Source organism: Eurytemora carolleeae, unplaced genomic scaffold, assembly GCF_000591075.1.
Source record: "Eurytemora carolleeae unplaced genomic scaffold, Eaff_2.0 scaffold495, whole genome shotgun sequence".
Taxonomy (NCBI): domain Eukaryota; kingdom Metazoa; phylum Arthropoda; class Copepoda; order Calanoida; family Temoridae; genus Eurytemora; species Eurytemora carolleeae.
In genome coordinates this window covers 139762-155344 of record NW_019397131.1, presented here as the reverse complement: position 1 = coordinate 155344, position 15583 = coordinate 139762, and the positions used below count along the sequence as shown (strand labels likewise).

At 31.9% G+C, this 15583-nt stretch overlaps 2 protein-coding genes across 5 annotated transcripts in view; both read left to right on the top strand.

Moving 5' to 3' along the window:
- Nucleotides 1-12242, top strand: part of LOC111712186 (uncharacterized) — a 16644-nt gene extending 4402 nt beyond the window's left edge. Inside the window, exons 4-20 of one of the 3 annotated variants that reach the window (XM_023486732.1) lie at nt 825-912; nt 1169-1303; nt 1545-1625; nt 3809-3868; nt 4422-4451; nt 4573-4631; nt 6352-6421; nt 6626-6682; nt 7039-7121; nt 7674-7754; nt 8852-8936; nt 9915-9978; nt 10170-10268; nt 11151-11180; nt 11661-11702; nt 11860-11973; nt 12031-12242. In XM_023486732.1, coding sequence (XP_023342500.1) covers nt 825-912; nt 1169-1303; nt 1545-1625; nt 3809-3868; nt 4422-4451; nt 4573-4631; nt 6352-6421; nt 6626-6682; nt 7039-7121; nt 7674-7754; nt 8852-8936; nt 9915-9978; nt 10170-10268; nt 11151-11180; nt 11661-11702; nt 11860-11973; nt 12031-12164 — 1312 coding nt within the window. In that variant the 3' untranslated portion in view covers nt 12165-12242. Of the gene's footprint in view, nt 1-824; nt 913-1168; nt 1304-1544; nt 1626-3808; nt 3869-4421; nt 4452-4572; nt 4632-6351; nt 6422-6625; nt 6683-7038; nt 7122-7673; nt 7755-8851; nt 8937-9914; nt 9979-10169; nt 10269-11075; nt 11181-11660; nt 11703-11859; nt 11974-12030 lie in introns of all 3 variants that reach the window. The other 2 variants (XM_023486731.1, XM_023486729.1) reach the window with 2 other exon arrangements.
- Nucleotides 12243-13775: 1533 nt separating this feature from the next.
- On the top strand, nt 13776-14960 carry LOC111712199 (granulins). Of its 2 annotated transcripts, XM_023486747.1 has the most exons (3): nt 13776-14494; nt 14645-14716; nt 14822-14960. In XM_023486747.1, exons 1-3 carry the CDS (start codon nt 13805-13807, stop codon nt 14900-14902), a joined length of 843 nt encoding a protein of 280 aa, XP_023342515.1. In that variant the 5' UTR covers nt 13776-13804; the 3' UTR covers nt 14903-14960. The 2 variants fall into 2 exon arrangements, with proteins under 2 accessions (XP_023342515.1, XP_023342514.1); XM_023486746.1 differs by having other exon boundaries at nt 13776-14716.
- Nucleotides 14961-15583: the final 623 nt, after the last annotated feature.

Genomic DNA, 15583 nt, shown 5'->3' with positions numbered 1-15583 from the left:
GAATTAAAGTACAACTACATACATGGGCCTAATATAAGTGCATACATGGGCCTAATATAAGTGCATACATGGGCCTAATATAAGTGACTCTCCTTTTACAAACTGGCATGTCCGATTCATAAATGTTCCCATTAAACCTTTATCTAAGTAACAACAGTCGTTTTTCTGTATTGAAATATGTTAAATTCTGACAATTCTCTTCAATATCTCTGTGGCTTAAACCCGCAAATAAAAATTGCGTAAATACACTTACTTTTCTGTTTGAACAACTACAATGTTTTATTCATCCGTGATCAGGCCAATATCTAAGGATACCGCTATTTATAGGAAACGCTACTCAATAAATAAATTATTACCTTAAACAGAATTTTGCCCAGCTCTACTATTAATTAAAGATTTTTTTGGTTTTAAATTATAAAAACTAGTTTTACACAAGTGCGAACGTTCGATTTCCATACACATTGAAAAATCTTTTTAAAAATATCATAAAAAGTGATATAAGGTACGTTTTATTATGAATGAACCATGTATCAAAATATAGCATTTTCTAGTCCGAAAATTTTAAACCTTTGTCTGGATCGAGAATTTATGAATGAGATATTCTTATATTTCTAGTGGAGAAATGATTATGGGTTCTTATATAAGTGACTTGCTGTAGAGACAATAAAGGAATTTGTCAGATTTTATCAGGTTTTTAGACTACTTATTGTTACTAATTAAAGTGAAAAGAGTATTGTCACGAATCGGCCATGATATAACTCTTTAAATGGAGGCTCACTTGAAATTGTGTGTACAAACCCTTTAAAATACAATGTTGAATACAGGAATATGTTATTGACGAACTGTGAGCCCTGCTACAACTCGACAAATCCTATCCATGTGGATTTCTACAGAAAAGATCCAATTGCACAGGTTAAGAGATTTTTACTCACTAACTAACATTTCTTGCAACGAAAAAAGAATATATTTTTAAAAAGTCTTTCAATTACTTTGTCAACAATTACCTATCGTAGACAATAATAAGTTTTTCGCTCCGTTCATTAACCATTTAATTAACGTAAAGTAAACGGTTTGTATTCAGCAGTTTAACCCGTTTAAACCATAGATTTATTTATATAGGTATGTTTTGAACATTTAAATAATTCACACCTGAGATTAAATGTTTAAGATTGATACGACTACCGAAGCTTCTGAGGGAAACATTGAGAAACTTGTAGATCTTCTTCAAGAGCAGTCTAGACAAGATCATCGTCAAAACCAAGAAGAAGAAATTAAAGAGGATAAAACTCCTACAAAAGAACAGGGAAATACAAATCTAATGCAGCGGGTCACTTTTGTTTTTCGACACTTTTGTTTTAAAAAACTTTGTAGATTTGACATTGAAGTTATGAAATAGACGTCCACTCTATCACGCTTATTCACATCTTCATTTCAGTTCTATACAATGTTTTTCAAGCTGTAAAATGTTAAATTAGCTGTGACGTGTGGCTTAAAGGTTTATAAAAAAGTAAACAAATATTTCTTGTAATTTTAAAAATGTCTAGGTGGGGTCTTATATATACAGATGGCTAGGCAGACTTGGTCTTCTAGTTACTTTACAGAAATTCAAGTACAACGGTTCAAAGGTAAATTCAAGTACAACGGTTCAAAGGTAAATTCAAGGACAACGGTTCAAAGGTAAATTCAAGGACAACGGTTCAAAGGTAAATTCAAGGACAACGGTTCAAAGGTAAATTCAAGATTGGTAAATTCAAGGACAACGGTCCAAAGGTTAATTCAAGTTCAACGGTTCAAAGGTAAATTCAAGGACAACGGTTCAAAGGTAAATTCAAGGACAACGGTTCAAAGGTAAATTCAAGGACAACGGTTCAAAGGTAAATTCAAGTACAATGGATCATTGGTAAATTCAAGGACAACGGTCCAAAGGTATAAATTCAAGTACAACGGTTCAAAGGTAAATTCAAGTACAACGATTCAAAGGTAAATTCAAGGACAACGGTTCAAAGGTAAATTCAAGTACAATGCTTCAAAGGTAAATTCAAGTACAGCGAATCTAAGGTATATTAAGTACAACAGTTCAAAGCTGAATTAAAGTACAACAAATATAAGGTAAATTAAAGTACAACGGATCAAAGGTAAACTCAAGTTAAATGGATCATAGATAAATTTAAGTACAACGGATCAAAGGTAAATTTAATTACAACGGATCAAAGTTAGATTAAAGTACAACGGATCAAAGTTAAATTAAAGTACAACGAATTAAAGGTAAATTCGAGTACAACAGATCAAAGGGTAATTGAAGAACAACGGATCAAAGGTATATTAAAATACAACGATTCAAAGGTATATTAAAATACAACGGATCAAATGTATATTAAAATACAACGGATCAAATGTATATTAAAGTACAATGGATCAAAGGTAAATTAAAGTACAAAGGATCAAAGGTATTTTAAGTTCAATGGATCAAAGGTAAATTTAAGTACGTACAACAAATAAAGGGTAAATGACAGTTTAATAAGCCAGGAACCTCTAAATTTAATTTCTCAACACCATCCAGGGACAAAACAGTTTTTATCTGAGATGCGGGGTTAAGTTAATATTGTTAAAAGAGTTACAAACATTATAATCATTATATATTCCGACTGAAGGGGGTGGGGAGGTGTCAATATGACCCCCCCCCCCCTTATAGTTTTAGTTGTTGCGAGAACTCGAAAAGTATTTGAGCTAGAAAGCTCAAATTTTTTGGCTTTTCCAACTCACATATGCTCCTTACTGAAGGCTAAAATTGATTGAAGCACACCCACGATATTTTGTTGATATTTTTGATTTGGTACAGACCAATCTCATATCCAATTTTTATAGAAAAATCTAGACACACAATTCATTATTCTCAGTTTTCAATTTCATATTCCTCTTTATATTGATTGATTGATAGTGTTTATCAATATGATATTTTGTTTTCTCTTTTAAGGAATTCTTTGATACACACTGCAACCTTGATTTTATATTTTTAATTTGTCTTGTATCTGTTGTTGAAAATGACAAGACATGTAATTGTTGATCTAAGCAAATTTTGTTAATCTATTTGAATTATATTTCCACTTTATTTTTGAAAAAAAGGCTTTTCATACCGGACCTTATGTTGGTTCTTTCTTAAAATGTCAGCCGATTTGGTGCAGACGCTTGGCCAGCTATACCAACCATTTATATAAATATATACAATAAAATGCGGTAAAGACTGATTAAGTCGGGATGGATCGTTTCCACTTTTTAAAAAACGATCTTTTTGGTTTGAAAACAACAAAGAAAAAATGAAAACAAAACGATCGTTTTAAAAAACGATAATTTCTTTTTAAAATGTCGTTTTTTAAAAACAGTAGTTTTCAAAAACGATTGTTTTAAAAAATATCGTTTTGAAAAACGGTAGTTTTTTTTTTTAAACGGTCTTTTTTTAAAACGACCCTTCCTTAATGACCGATAACGACGACGCTTCGTTAACGATCTTTAACGAAATTTTAAAGAGAAAATGCATTTTTTGTTCGGAAAATCCGAGGTCAGAAAACATTCAGGTTATTTGTTTCGATAAAAAAAACCATTTAAAACAACATTTATAACCTTATCTTTCTAAAAATATAATTTCCAAAAGCAATACGATCGTTTTTAGAAAAAAAAATTAAATGAAACGAAAACAATAGTTTTTTCCATCGCTTTAAAAAACGATTAAAAACCTTACATATTATAAATATTAAAAACAACGAAGAGCGTTTTTATGTTGATTACTGATTAAAAATGAATTTTTATAAAGGAGGGTGTAAATCTAATTGGTGTGCTGCCAGGTCCTAAATGGGGTTCCAACATAGATCAGGTGGATAAAAGATTTTATACAGGGTTACCCACAAGTGATGAGACTGTAAAGACGACCAACACTCTAAAAATATGACATTTGAAGCTTGAATTTTGGTTTTTGCATTTAACTAAGTATTTTGAAGGTTTACTAAATAATCAAGCACATAAATATCCCAGTTTTGGTCTGCAAGACACCCTGAATGCAAGAAACAGACTAAACAAATTCTTTACAATCATCTATAAAGTCTTATCCTTTTTGTGTAGCCCTGTACTAAAAATTTTACTTTTTGGAAAAATATCTTATCTCAGAAAGAAGCTTAACATTGGTAAACTCATTGTTATTGACAAGTTCCTTATCTAAAAAAATTGTTAACGCAGTTTAAAAGTCAACAGAAAATAAATTAAAAATAAATATATTTTTATAAAAGGTCTGAGCTAGGAAGTTTATTTTTTTTTACTTTATCTTAAAACTCATGTCAAACTCACACTCAAACAGGTCAAAACAAAATGTACGTAATAAAACAATAGAATTTTCAATTCCAAAAATTATAATAATAATGATTATTTTTTAGATTATGATTGTTTCATGCTACTGGGATCAGGTCTATTTTTTTGTAAAAAATAACTTCATAAATCAACTTATAAAACGCAAGCTTTATTATTTTTTTACCTACATAGAAATCTTCAAATTCAAAAGTCGAATTAAGACAGCCTTTAACAAAGGTTCAGGATCGGAGTGGGCTTTCTCTGATGCTGGAAACTGCACGTGTAATTACAAACAGGTTAGAACCCCACTGAATTATAAGTTAGAATGCCACGTTATAATAGGATAGAAAGCTACTTCATTATGTTTAGAAAGCCACTCTATTATGTTTAGAAAGTCACTGTATTATTGGCTTGAAAACCACTGTATTATAGGTTAGAAAGCCACTGAATTGCAGGTTAGAAAACCACTGTAATACAAGTTAGAAAGCAACTGTATACTGGGTTAGAAAACCACTTTAGTACAGTTTAGAAAGCTACTGTTTAACAAGTTAGAAAGCCACTGTATCACATGCTAGAAAGCTACTGTATTACAGGTTGAAAAGCCACTGTTTAACAGGTTAGAATGCCAATGTCTTACAATATAGAATGTCAATTTATAAAAGGTTAGAAAACCACAGTATTACAGTTTAGAAATCCACTGAATAACAGGTTAGAAAACCACTGTATCACAGTTTAGAAAGCCACTGTATGACAGGTTAGAAAGCTACTGTACAACAGGTTAGAAAGCCATTGTATAACAGGTTAGAAAGCCACTGCATAACAGTTTATAAATCCACTGTTTTACAGGTTAGAAAGCAACTGTATAACAGGTTAGAAAGCTACTGTACAATAGGTTAGAAAGCCATTGTATAGCAGGTTAGAAAGCCACTGTATAACAGTTTAGAAATCCAATGTTTTACAGCTTAGAAAGCAGCTGTATAACAGGTTAGAAAGCTACTGTATAACAGGTTAGAAAGCCATTGTATTACATGTTAGAAATCTGCTGTATTACAAGTAAGAAAACCACTGTATAACTGGTTAGAAAGCCATTGTATAACAGGTTAGAAAGCTACTGTATAACAGGTTAGAAAATTGCTGTATTACAGGTTAGAAAACCAATGTATTACAGGTTAGAAATCCACAGTATAACAGGTTAGAAAGCCACTGTATAACAGGTTAGAAAGCTACTGTATAACAGGTTAGAAAGATACAGTATGAAAGGTTAGAAAATTGCTGTATTACAGGTTAGAAAGCCACTGTATAACAGGTTAGAAAGATACAGTATAAAAGGTTAAAAAATTGCTGTATTACAGGTTAGAAAGCCACAGTATTACCGGTAAGAAAGCCACAGTATAAAAGGTTAGAAAATTGCTGTATTACAGGTTAGAAAGCCACAGTATTACCGGTTAGAAAGCCACAGTATAACAGGTTAGAAAGATACAGCGTAAAAGGTTAGAAAATTGCTGTATTACAGGATAGAAAGCCACTGTATAACAGGTTAGAAAGATACTATATAACAGGTTAGAAAGATACAGTATAAAAGGTTAGAAAATTGCTGTATTACAGGTTAGAAAGCCAATATAATACAGGCTAGAAATCCACTTCTTAGAAATTATCACTTTTTTAAGAAAAAGCATTAAAATGTTATTTAATTCAGATGCCCTCAGAGTTTTGATTACGGTTGTTTTTTATCTTTATCTTAAATTTTTTCATTTCTCATTTAGGTTTATAGATAAGAGCCTAGGACAGCGTTCAGTTTAAAGTAAACAAACAAAAAAGTACTTTTAACATGAACACCACAAAAATACGCAATTTAATTTTACACCCCCAATACAAAGGAAATGAGCCTTTCTCACAAACACAAATGTTCTAACCCCTATATCATAGAAACAGAGTTAATAGTTCGAAGATCCATTTCTTAAGAAATTGAGTCTTTGCCACAAATTCAAATTTAACTTGGTAATAACACGTGTCTAGGATGAAAGAGATTGATCGAAAAAACTCCATTATATTTGTAGCTTATGATAAATCATTGGACAGATTTGAGGTAAGGAGAATTCTGTTTGAAAATGTTGGGCTGGACATGGGAAAGTTTTATCAAATTTGAAAGTATTATTTATTAAAACTATGAAAGTTAAAAAAAAATAACATTAATTTTAAATGTGATGGCAACAATAATTGGTATTATCAAATATAAAATCTAAATAAATACTTAAAGGTTTGTTTTGACTAAAAATTGAATATTTGTTAGGGAAGTAAATATTTTGTGTCCGGGTTTCTGAATCAGCTTAGAATAAAAAATATCAAGGTAAACTTATTGAATTTAAAATAAAACGCTCTAATTTTTTAAATCAAAGAAATATTCCAAAAATTTCACCTGACATGGCACCACAAGTCCCCTAGAATCTGTCAAAATCGGAAAGAACCCATCATTAAAAATGATTTTCATCTTTCAATGTTGTCAGCAACTTAAAGAAAAATTCAGTAATTATTGACCTTCTTTTGATTTAAACTTTTTACTCCTTTTATGAAGTTAGAGAATATTTTTGCCAAAATTTGACTAAGAAAATTTCACTTTTTAGTAAATATTTTTGTCCAAAATATTGTTTACATTACAATATTATTGGTTTTATTGTTTAAGTTTTTTCATTTTCATTACTTTAGGTTGTTATTCATCTTGAGTCTCTTTTAAGTTCTCAGATAGAAGATGTAATTAAACACAACACATCCCTCACAGTAAGAAATGGGTAAGTGTGAATGACTGCATACTGAGCCTTAAACAAATAATTGAACTCTACAAATGTACATATTACAGGGGATGTGTAAACATGATTTTAAGTGAACCTCCATGCAAAGATTACAATGATTACAAAGATTACAACAGTAAATTAATAATCTTTGTCTGATTAAGTATGAATAAGACAATAACGTTTACAACTTTGAAAACTGATTGTTTTCATTTGTGGTTTCTCTGCAAGAGTTACTTGCGCATTTCTACTGGAGGAAAACATATAAAAATATTAGAAAAACTTTTAAAAGTAGTTGAAACGACATTTATATCAAATAAACTGTGCTTGGAAGCCGGTGGGTTACTTGAAATTACGCTTACAGTCCATTTAAGTCTTTAAGCATGCAAGTTAATGTCTTGATGCATGCTGATTGGTTGCCTGAAAGCTCTTTTTTATTTCATAACAGTATTTACATCTACAGAAAAGCAATAAAAGATTTATTTCATTTATTTGACAAAATATGTTTTGACACCCATTCTTGACTATATAGAGGTATTTTGTTATGTTCAGATCTGGACTAAGGTCATTTATTATATATGATCGTGGAACTATATTGGACACAGAATCTTTTAACCTTTTTGATAATTTAAGGTAAGTACTACGCTTATGATTTACTTTGATGTTCTCCGTATATCATGGTACTAAAACATCTGAGCCCACGTTTTAAAAGCTTCGGCTCGAGTCGTAATTCCTTAAACCAGACTTTAAGACCCAATCTTTGACCCAACTCTAACGACAACTTGTGCTCAATGAAAATAAAACCGACCTTGATTGGTTTTAGTGGAGAATAAGGCTCAATGTTGCGTCTTGTTCTCATAAAAACTGGGATTGCGCCAATTCCTACCAATTCAACTCGGTGGAAAATAAGATGCAGCTTGAATCCGAAAACTCAAGCAGTAAATAAGGTCGAATGACAGCTAAGAACCAAGCCGTATTTCCCCGAATTTTTTAAATCACGGGCTCTGCTCTTTTACCATTTACTCTATTGCCATTTGCAATAAATATCATCTGAAAACTTTTATGTAAAACTATAGTTTGACATTCATCCAAGTTTTACAATACAATCTTCTACAACCAATTTTGAAAAGTCATGACTACAATTAGGGTTAATAATCGTTTTCAAAAACTATAAAAAAGCTATCGTTTTTTCGTTTTTTTTTCTAAAAACGATCGTATCGTAACAATTATTTCAATTTTTTTCAAGAAGATATAAGTTAGTGAATGTTGTCTTCAATGTTTTTTTTAATCGAGAGAAATAACCTGAATGTTTTCTGATCTAATTTTTTTCTAAGGTAAGGGTTTTCCGAAAAAACGTTGTTAACAATCGTTAATGATTGGTCGTCTTTAACGATATTTAACAAAGGGTCGTGGTTAACGATCGTTTGCGATCGTCAAAATTAAAAACGACATACATTTGTTAACGAAACGACGATATAAGACTATAAAACGACCTATTTTCTTAGTCTTTATTATCTTTTCCAAAAACGATCGTTTTTAAAAACGACCTGTTTTTCCTCGTCATTTTTAAAACAAGATAATCATTTTTCAAAAAAAGCTTAAACGATCCATTCCTTCTTACAATCAGAAGCAGTTGTGCGGCTAGAATACAGAGCAATTGTCATGATTAGTCATTAAGTAAATGCATATAGACCAAATATCATATTCTAATAGATTGAGTTATTGTTTAGTTCTGCTGAGTTGATTCGCAGCTCTACTGTTCTTCTACAGGATCTATCAATTCTCCCATTTCAACAATTAAACTCATACAAAGAAGTAAGTTTTAAAAAATCGTATTTGATAATAAATACATAAAAATTGATAAATTGCTTAGTCAATCTTATTTTGGACCAATATTGCCTTTGTATCTAAAAAAATATATATTTATATATAAAGTCGTCGTCGTATATATCAATACAATGAAGACGACTTTAAATTTCAATTTTGATTTCTAAAAAGCATTTATACAGCTAGGATACATGTAAAACGGAAAAAAGAGAAGCTGTCAATTAAAAGATTCCCTTTCTTTACTTGTAAACTTGTAATTTGGAAAAAGTTAGTTGGAAATGAAAACTTAAATCGAAAAGTCGTCTTCATTGTATTGATAAAAGCGCCGACTAAAAACTTTACTATAAATGGGGAAAGGAATTGAGTTTTTGGCCACAAACTTAAATTGTCTAATCTCAATATCTCTGCAACCTGATGGTGTTAACTGTAAACCTTTGATATTTCAAACTTAGACTACTTTATTCAACAGAATTCATAGATTGAAATATTTAAGGTCTACGACATTGGGTTGCAAAGATTTAATGATTTGAAAATCAGAGCTTTTGGCAAAAACTGCACACTCTGAATTTGATTGTTTGTCAGTGATCTTTGACCCTGGAAATTCAGACTCTGTTATCTTCAAAGCACAGATTTAATTAGTTTGATCACATTTAAAAACATACGACAATTTAAATACATCTATATATAAATTTGGCTTGTCTGTCTGTTTGTTTGTCTGTCTGTTTGTATCCAATAAACGTCAAAACGGCTGAACCGATCGGGCCCAAATTTTTTTTGGGACCTAACGTGACCACAGGGAAGGTTTATGAATGATGTACATAAAGAGAACATGTTCACAATTAATTTAGAAGATGGGCGCGAAGCGCCCTCTAAGGCTAGTGTTTACAAAAATTCTTGGATAAAACTGAACACAAATCTGTAAAAAAATATAAATATAACATATTAATATTTATGATTCTGTTTAAGAGCTGGTACAGGGACAGTTCAAGATTCTGGATGTTTAATGATACAGCAGTTCTCTCAATATCAGGCTTGTAAACAATCTAACTTTTCATAATATGATATTTTATATTTTGAACTTTAAAATAACACCCGAGAAAAATTTAATCGGTACCAAAAGGCGTTTATAATGTGAAACGTCAGTACAATTTTATTTGTTGAATGCTGAAAAAAATAAAATAAATGCTCAATCTTAAAAAATATTAAAGAACAAGTTTTTAGCAATTTCTGGAACTAACTTGGACTCCATGAAAGACTTGACAAACGCCATCGCTAGTCTAGCTGTTGCAGAAGCTACTAATACTGATCTCGACAAAAAAGGTAAAGTTTTAGTTAATTATGAAAAAAATCCAAAATTCAACTGTATGTTTTTAACTTAAAGTGAGTGACTGGCAATATATGGTAGTTGAACTGAGAATGTAGTATTGCAGAGATTTTTTTAGGATTCATTTGAGACATATAAAATTCGTTTTACTGATGTATAATTACTGAGTTTGAGCGCAAAGTCGACGTTCAAAATCATATGTATGGGTGGTTACGTTATGCGATTTTTTTTTTCATTATTAAATAACGACGACAAAAAATGTGAAAAAAGTTCTACAGTAAACTAAGTAGATGTTTAGAAACATATTTCTCAATTGAAATTTTCTCAATAAATCAATTATTTTTTTCATCATTATATGAATTTGTTCGCAGATATCTTTAAATTCTCCAGATATCGTCTTTTCAATATAAATTCCAGGAAATCTACAGAAAATGTTGGTGATCATTGAGACATTACAGAAACCAATACCTGAATTGGATTACTTATTTTCGATGATAATAATTTTTTTTATTTTCTCAGCATGTTCCTAAACAACTAATTAGTTTACTGTAAAATGTTTACTACTTTTTTCGTTGTTGTTATTGAATAATTTTTTATAACTCAAAATCATCTCTCAAAAATAAACAGTCTATGAGGATTTTAAAGATTGAATTTGCGCTCTTAAAACGTCTCATCTGTCTCAAATGAATCCTGAAAAATTGTATCCACAATACTGCATTCTCAGTTTAACTGCCATACATTGCCGGTCACTCCCTTTAAGAATAAAAAATGAATATAAGTCCTATCAATCTAACCATATTTAGTTTTAGATATAAATCTAGAAGTTCCCTTGTCAGGCTCTGAAATAGAACTTGCGGGAACCTTTGCAAAATTTTTAGGAACCTTGGTTGAGTGGCAGAGTACAATAGGAAAATGGGAATTTACGCTATTTATTTATTAATAGATAAACATTTAACAGTTTTTTTATAAAAAGCAAAACATCTATGACCAGATATTTGAATAGTAAGACATATTCAAGATTTGTTAACAAACAGGGTGTCCCACGAAACATGACAGTTGGTGAATAGTTTTAAATGTCTTCTTTCATAATGATACACAAAATATTTAATGGTATTTCAAAGTTTATATTTGTGTAAAATTTGTTTAAAACTAAATAAACTGCAAAAAAGTCTTTAACGTCTAATATTTGATACGAAAGACATTCAAAACTATTCACCAACTGTCATGTTTCATGGGACACCCTGCACTTTAAGCATTTCTAGGCCGGGTTTACGAGGAGCAATTTATGCAGATGACTTAAGTCTTGCTGTCCATTAAATCTGGTTCAAGATTGAAGTTATACATTCTAGCGTAATTTTGTTGTAAAAAATAAATACAAAAATACCCAGATGAAAGAATCCATGAGCTGACCCAGCTAAATATTGCCCTAGGAACCAAATATTCTGCTGAACTACAGAACAGATTTATTCAGTTAACTATAATCCAGCCAGAATAGAAAGCTGACTATTTTGGTCTAATGAAAAGGGGGGGGGGGGCACCCTATAGTGATTAAGTTAAAATTATTATGAAGAAATATTTTTGGTTTAGATAAAAAACTAGGAAATTTGCCAAGACAGAATTCTTCTCACCCTGACCTCAGAGACAGCAACAATCTGCCCTTACAGATATATTTGAACACTACTGGAACCAATCCTTACATAGGTAAATTAATTTTTTTCAGCAATTTGTTTTCATATTAATCAATAAATCAATATTTAGCACTGGGGCATATGGAAACAGATACACAAGTTTTGAAGTCTATTATTGAAGAGTATTATGGAAGATCCAATGATAGTGGTGAACATGGTGAAGAGAATTCTCCTATGATTATAAAGATCTTGAACCCTAATTGAGTTTATACAGATTCTAGACATTAGCATTTTGTACTTTTAATAATTTCTATTTAACAAAAATATATAAGACAAACAACACTTTTAATTTTTTAACAAGAAAATCAGAGTTTGTGGAAAAGACACAATTCCTTTCATGTTGAATTGAAATTTAAAAAAGAATTTTGAAAATGTTTTAAATTGAATGAGCTAGAGCATGAAAACACACTGATAACATCTGAAAAGTTTCAAGAATTTTTTTGTACTGTTTTTAGACCTTACCTCATTCAATGTTTAATATTTTTTTTATGTTTTTTTAATTTCTTTTCAGAATTAAATTTTTTTATTTTGTTCTGTTTTTATACCTTACCTCATTCAATGTTTAATATATTCTTTTATGTTTCTCGAATTTTTGTCAGCATTAACTTTTTATTTTTTTGGCATAATCCGTCCTATAGAATTTACAGGTCTAGTGTAATCAAAGTAACACGAGTGTACCCAGTGTGCATTGGACCCAGCACATTTATGCAACAAATGTAGGCTTGGCTTAGTCCAATGTTCACAAGCTCCCTAAGCCATATCTTGCCTAAAAAAGAAAATAGTTTTAAATATTCAGAACACTTCTACTCATTTTACCTTCATTTAGTGCTAAAGGCATAAAACACATAAGAAGAATTCTTGACAGAATTGAACCCCAATTCCTACAAAAAGAAATCTTTCAATTAGTAATTGTGTATTAATGTTAAGCACTGGTGAATATTGAAAGACCATACAGAAACAAGTTTGAAGTAGGGCTGGGTCCTGTTAATGGGGAATGGTAATTTTTGGTTAACGACCACAGCTTAAGAAAGCATTTACAAATGCAGTTTGAATTTGTCTTTGAAAAATTTTAAAGATCATAATTTAAGGAATGTTGAAAACCCGATTTTTGAGCAGAAAAACTAGCTTTTTTTCTCATTAACAATCTTCATGTGATAATGATAAAAAAGCTCAAAAAAACAATGTAACAAAAATTGTCCAAATATTTTCTTTAAATATTTTAATTTTAGAAGAAATCACAATCACATTTAACATCTTGAACATTTCATTTGATATGATGTTTTTTTTTTGAGTTAACAATTACTCAATGTTAACAATCAGTTATAGTTAACAATAAACCATCATTAATCACCTAAACGTTAACAAACGTCATGACCATTTTTTAAATGGAATGATTTTGTATGGAACAAACATGGAACAATTGTGCAACAAATGTTCCGCCTCAAGGGTCTAATTACCAAATATGGAACAAACAGTCATAACAATCCAGAATGTGCTGAGCCCTAGACTGGAGGTGTATAATCACAGAGTTCTGTAAGAATCCAGTAAAAAGGATGAAAATACTCATGGAAATTTTTCAATAGTATCTGAAGATTTGAACACTAATTATAATTTTTTTGTTTAGATTCTTGATATTTAGATGTTGTGCAATTAAAGTTTTGTATAATCATAATATAAATTAGACAAATTAAACAATTTTGTTTTTAACATGGGAAGGTCACAAAAGATAAAAGATATCTGTATTTACTTTTGTACAGACGCAATTAAGTTTAAACAAACAATGCAAATGAATAAAAGCTTGATAAGCTTTAATATTAGTTAGTCTTTGGTTTACCATTGCAAACATGAAGGTATTACAGTGTATATCCTTTTTAGCTGTCCTGGCTCTTTCACAGGCAGCCAGCATTAAGCTTCAGGAGCCATGTGATGGAACCCCTTGCCCTGCCGGATGCTGCCCAGAATATGACTGGTTCTGCTGCGCCGACAACATGTACTGTGCCGCTACTGAGGCTGACTGCCCCTTTGTTGCTGCCAAGAAGGCTTTGATCAAGATGGCTGCCAAGAAAGAGCCATGTGATGGAACCCCTTGCCCTGCTGGATGCTGCCCAGAATATGACTGGTTCTGCTGTGCTGACAACATGTACTGTGCCGCTACTGAGGCTGATTGCCCTTTTGTTGCTGCCAAGAAGGCTTTGATCAAGATGGCTGCCAAGAAAGAGCCATGTGATGGAACACCTTGCCCCGCTGGATGCTGCCCAGAATATGACTGGTTCTGCTGTGCCGACAACATGTACTGTGCTGCTACTGAGGCTGACTGCCCCTTTGTTGCTGCCAAGAAGGCTTTGATAAAGATGGCCGCCAAGAAGGAGCCATGTGATGGAACCCCTTGCCCTGCTGGATGCTGCCCAGAATATGACTGGTTCTGCTGTGCTGACAATATGTACTGTGCCGCCACTGAGGCTGACTGTCCCTTTGTTGCTGCCAAGAGAACTCTTATCAAGATGGCTGCTGCCAAGAAAGTTGTTCTGAAGAAGGAGCCATGTGACGGAACCCCTTGCCCTGCTGGATGCTGCCCAGAATATGATTGGTTCTGCTGTGCCGACAACATGTACTGTGCCGCCACTGAGGCTGACTGTCCCTTTGTTGCTGCCAAGAAGGCTTTGATAAAGATGGCCGCCAAGAAGGAGCCATGTGATGGAACCCCTTGCCCCGCTGGATGCTGCCCAGAATATGACTGGTTCTGCTGTGCCGACAACATGTACTGTGCTGCAAAGATGGCTGCCAAGAAAGAGCCATGTGATGGAACCCCTTGCCCTGCCGGATGCTGCCCAGAATATGACTGGTTCTGCTGTGCCGACAACATGTACTGTGCTGCTACTGAGGCTGATTGCCCCTTTGTAAACTTCCAGAACAAGCTCAGACTTATGTCTAAGAAGTTTTAGAACCTTAAATCACACATTTAATGTATATAATAGAAAATAAACAGTTAAAAAAGTAAAATCATATAGATAATGTTGAAAACTATTAAGAAAGTATTCAATTGATTTTCTATTAAAGCACTGTTTTCTCCTATGTTTCTCTGATTTCAAAAGCCGTAGGTTCAAACGAAAATGATGCGAAAAATACAGAATTATTCAAAACAGATGCAAAATGTTGGCGAAGTTACGAAAATTCATCAAAAAAAATTAATTTTCTAAGAGGGATTTATCAGCGAGCCCAATTGATGGATTAACCCAAAATATAATTATAGATTTAAAAACTACTAGGAGACATATAAGACATTTTGTGAAACTTTTGCATTTCGCATTTTCGCGAAGAAAATGTTCGCGAAATTTCGCTTCGTTTCTCTTCATTTATTTTTGCGAAAAAAATTGCGAAATTTCGCGAAAAACGTTGCAAAATGCGACCGAAAATATTCGCATTTTTTTGCGAAACGTTTCGTTCGCTATAAACCCTAGTATGGCATCACCTTCCAAATGTTGCTTGGATGAGAACTTTTGTATTTGTTATACTACTTAGTTAGATATGCAGCATTCGATTAAGAAAATCGTTCAAAACTTTACATTATTCTTTTTTTAAAGACATTTGAATTTTGGGAAAATCACTTTTGGGATTCTGAATCA

What these genes read in the sequence shown, in the direction of transcription:
- LOC111712199 (XM_023486746.1), top strand. Translation starts at nt 13,805, where the DNA reads ATGAAGGTATTACAGTGTATATCCTTTTTAGCTGTCCTGGCTCTTTCA. An exon ending in GGTTCTGCTGTGCCGACAAC is followed by an intron (nt 14,717 to 14,821) that starts ATGTACTGTGCT and finishes TGTGCCGACAAC; the next exon opens with ATGTACTGTGCTGCTACTGA.